The sequence below is a fragment of the Monopterus albus genome, unplaced genomic scaffold (assembly GCF_001952655.1).
Source record: "Monopterus albus unplaced genomic scaffold, M_albus_1.0 scaffold260.1, whole genome shotgun sequence".
Classification (NCBI taxonomy): domain Eukaryota; kingdom Metazoa; phylum Chordata; class Actinopteri; order Synbranchiformes; family Synbranchidae; genus Monopterus; species Monopterus albus.
Genome location: NW_018128140.1, coordinates 1,449,787 through 1,454,214, shown reverse-complemented (window position 1 = coordinate 1,454,214; position 4,428 = coordinate 1,449,787). Strand labels below are relative to the sequence as shown.

General features: G+C 45.9%; 1 protein-coding gene across 2 annotated transcripts in view; it reads left to right on the top strand.

Moving 5' to 3' along the window:
* Positions 1 to 4,428, top strand: part of anp32e (acidic (leucine-rich) nuclear phosphoprotein 32 family, member E) — a 7,765-nt gene that overhangs the window by 1,980 nt on the left and 1,357 nt on the right. For both annotated transcript variants that reach the window (XM_020621503.1, XM_020621501.1), the window contains exons 2-5: positions 1,106 to 1,255; positions 2,167 to 2,289; positions 2,377 to 2,539; positions 3,296 to 3,387. In XM_020621503.1, coding sequence (XP_020477159.1) covers positions 1,106 to 1,255; positions 2,167 to 2,289; positions 2,377 to 2,539; positions 3,296 to 3,387 — 528 coding nt within the window. The remainder of the gene's footprint in view (positions 1 to 1,105; positions 1,256 to 2,166; positions 2,290 to 2,376; positions 2,540 to 3,295; positions 3,388 to 4,428) is intronic.

The following is a 4,428-nucleotide window of genomic DNA, read 5'->3' as shown; positions in this document are numbered from 1 at the left end:
AACAGAGACGTCTCGGTTGACGTTTCTGTGTAGTATGGGGCTAGCCCAACCGAGGGGATATAATGTATAGGCCTGGTGGGTTCAGGGTCTTTCATCTTACATCTGCCTGCGTGCATGTTGGAGGTGCAAGATATCAGAGCGTGTAATGTTAATTTTTACCTGTATTCATGGAATAAATCAGCACTGTTTTGAAGTTACTTGGACTGCCTCGTCTCTCAGAGTTAGCAATGGTAACACGAACCAAAGACCAACAACCTGAAACTCGTCCTGCTCAGTTTGCCGGTGTCCTAGTGTGTGAACGGCTGGATGCCGGCAGATGGTGTGTGTAGGGGGCTGAGAGGACCCTCCCCGCCAAACGCACGGTGCGTGTAGACTATAACAGCCCCTGACACAGTGGCAGAGCTGCTGGTGCAGCCTGTTGGCCTGCAGGCTCAGCTCCGCTCCTGTTGTTTGAGCACAGGAACCAGAGTGGAAGCAGCGCCACCAGTCTGAACACAGTCCTCCACAAACTGGGATCTCACACCAAATACAGTAACTGCGTAACTGCTCATATCTACAGTTACTTTTAATGAAATCTAAAGTGATCAGTTGACTAATTGATTAGTGGATCACTAGGAAATTAATCAGAGTAAGTGTTTTAGTTGTTTTCAAGTACAGATGCCAAACATTTGGTCTCTAATGTGCAGGTCTCCAGATGTCTTGTCTTGTTGGACCAACAGTATAAAACCTAAAGATATTTATTATTACATACAACCAAAACCAAACAGTGCTTCACACTGAGAATCAAAGACCAGAGGGGTTTGAGCCTTTGTGTCTGAAAACTCAGAACAGTTGCAGGTGAGTTTTCTACTGACTAACTGGATCATCGTGACTTCAGCACACAGCTTTCGTTATCGTTGGCTTCTGGTGAACATGAGGAGCAACGGGTTGATGTCGTTCAAGGTCAAAGTCACACAGCTCGCCTGTGTTATATATGCACATCCAGAAGTTAATAGATGTGTAATTAAAGTAAGGACACTAACAGCGTTTGTCTTCAGACCCTCAGCTGCACCGCCTTGAACAGCGTCTCTGGTTTGATCAGTGTTGTTCTCTTCCTGTGCTTCAGATCACGGAGCTGGTGGTCGATAACAGTCGCTCTGCCAATGGAGAGATCGACGGTCTGACGGACGGGTTCACAGGGCTCGAGTTCCTCAGTATGATCAATGTGGGTCTGAGCTCGCTGGCCAAGCTGCCCTCACTGCCCAAACTACGCAAGGTAACACAATCGAATGCTGGAGGGGATTCACTTTGTCTGTGGGTTCTTTGGTGGAGCTGGATGAAATGAACCAGCTTGTTTTGAGTCATCCAGTATCTGTGTGTTTTCTCATGTACATGTGCACTAGCTGTTGTACCCAGGGGCTACTGGTTGCAACTGGTTCAGGTTGGACTGCATGAGGTGGAAAACAAGAAAAGCAACAAGACACAACAAATGGTCAGACACTGGGCAGGTTGATGTGGCCAGCGTTCAGAGTATCAGCAGGTCTCAGAAACAGCAACGGGCATTTCCTCATAAAACAGCCTCACAGGTTTATTACCTGTAGTGAACAATAGTCGCTGCTGATACCATGAATACTAGTTCTAATGCTTCTGGTTAGTGTAGTTTATTCCCTCAGAAGCTCACTCTGTGACCAGCCTCGGTCCAGGTGTTAACGACTCATATTGAACCCCCGGGACTCACTACGCAGTGTCAGACTGGGTTGCTGGCCTGTGGTCTTATGGGACATATTAACAATACTGATTGGTATGTGCGATTACGGCGGTTGCGGCATGTTCTTCCGGTCTAAATTGGAAGGGGGATTGTTGTGACAGTGAACTGTTCTACAGGAGGTTTGATAACTCTCACAACCCTAATGAATTGATTTGATTTTTTTTTTTTTTTTTTTTTTTTTTTTTACTTTAAACTCCTAATAATTTTGTTTTTTTTTTTTTTTTTTTTTTTTTTTTTTTTTTTTTTTTAAACACTAGTTAACTCAAACATTCATGTTCTACCAGTGACCCCGGTGCAGAAACCTGTGATAAACAGCTGGGAGGAAGTGGACAAGTGGAATAAGGATGAGAATAAAAACCCACAGCAGTTCACATCTTGTTTGCTGACTCTCCATTAAATGTTCTACTGTGTTTTCTCAGTTGGAGCTGAGCGACAACAACCTGTCTGGTTCTCTGGAGACACTGTCTGAGAAATGTCCCAACCTGACCTACCTCAACCTGAGTGGGAACAAGATCAAGGAGCTGAGCACCGTTGAGGCGCTGGTCAGAACACGCACACACGCATGTATACACACACACTCAGTATGGTGGATCTGTCTGTAGCCGCTAACAGGATGTTTCTTGCTGCAGCAAAACCTGAAGAACCTGATGAGTCTGGACCTGTTCAACTGCGAAATCACATCTCTGGAGGACTACAGGGAGAGCGTGTTCGAGCTGCTGCCTCAGGTCACCTTCCTAGACGGCTTCGACCAAGAGGACAATGAGGCCCCCGACTCCGACCCCGAGGACGAAGGTGGGACATTGGGCAAATGAGCTACGACATCGGTGTCGTTCTTTGAAAGAACGACACCGATGTGGAGCGCATGTTCAAACACAGGGCCATTGTTTCATTGTTTCAGCCACTTAACTTGTAATCTTCACACATGGAGAGAGGAGTGGATGAAGACTTGGGTGGCCGGACAGGTGGATGTTTTCTCTAGATAAAAAGGGAAATGCATATCAAAATGTCACAACTCAAAGTCAGCAGTAAACACAAATGGAATAAATCACGTGAAGCAGCTCAGTACCTTACCTCACAGCACCTGGCGAACATCAGGTCCAACAAACATGGCCATCTAATACACAAAACGGTGCTTGAAACATTCAGCCCAGCAGCTGGGAACAGATCTAGGACATAGTAATCATATTAGTCTCTGCTTTCACGCCCCTGATGGTTTAAAGGGGAATAAAGGATTTGCAGATTTTCTAACTTCCTGTTTGTAACGAGTAAGAGGAGCAGCTTGAGGCACAGACTTTAACACTGGAATTTCTTCAGATTTTGGTGGAGAAAGCAGTGAAAACTGAGCTGTACCTCGTCTCTGAATGTTCAAGGATTTTATTGTCAATTCACCATATGTGCAGGGCATACAGAAAATCGAAATACCGTTTCTCTCTCACTTAGTATTGGGTGCCATAACATTTAGGAACTAAAATGGAATAAAAATAGAGTAGAATAAGAACTGGATTCATGTAATTAGGATAAATCTAAATATCGTCTCTGTGTTGACAGACGAGGATGGCGAGGACGTGGCAGGGCAGACTGGGGACTGCGATGATGAGGAAGATGAAGAGGAGGATGAGGACGGTTCGGAGGGAGGAGAGGTGGGGCTGAGCTTTCAGGTGACCTGGGCCAATCAGGTGGGCGATTTTGGGCTTTGGCCTGCGGGTCCATCTGCAACCAGCTCAGATGCAGACAAGCTTCCCTACCCATAATGCACCTGTCCTCAGCCAGGCAGGGAACAGAGTAGGTAGTGTGCCGAGGCTGGTGATCAGTAGCCTTCATGGCAAAAAAGCCACAGTTCACTTTCCCCAAGTGACCAGAGAGCGAGCTAGATGTGAGATTTGCTGGGGTCCGAGACCCGATGCAGCTCTGAGCTGCAGGTGATCAGGAAGGAGCGGCGTCTCTCAGTTGTCACTCTGCCTCTTGGGGCCTTTTCTGAGCCAACCCTCTGAAAGGGAACGGCAGCGTGAGACCTGAAAAACCAGTGAGTAGAAGGTCTGCTAGTGTCATCACGTTGATGGGATCTCTAGGTGGAAACTGGAATGATAAGAAACTGGTGTTTTACACTTTGATTTGAAATGTTTCCACAGTTTCTTGTCACGGAAAACGAGACGAGGTTACAGACTGATTTTTCACTTTTTGTCAAACTGGCAGAAACACGTGGATACAAAATACGTACATTCGGTGATGGCAGCGCACGTTTGCTGCCTAGGTTTATCTGAAACAAGTCCACTTCCTTGCCTGGTCTGAGCTGAGCCGGTCCGGTGGGCCGACCTCGTGTGTGATCTGTGGTGTGATCCAGAACCAGATTGGCTGCCTTTGACACACAACCCCGATCAGAACAAACTGGTCTGAGAACAAACACATGTAGAAAGGAGCTTCTGTCTCCCTCAGGATTAGAAGTGAAATGTATTGTAAGTGTACTGCGACAGTGTTGGATTGAGCTGTGGCTCTGCAGCTGTTTCCTTTCTTTGTTTGGGTTTTTAAATATATTTAGTTAAGGTTTCAAATTTCAAAATAAATGTTTTTACAAATGTTATTACATTCACAATGATTTGGATTAAGCCAAACCTTTCGATGCTCAAAAATAACCAGGAGATTGAACAAACAAGGAACATGTGGGAGTGTTGTAATGTACACTG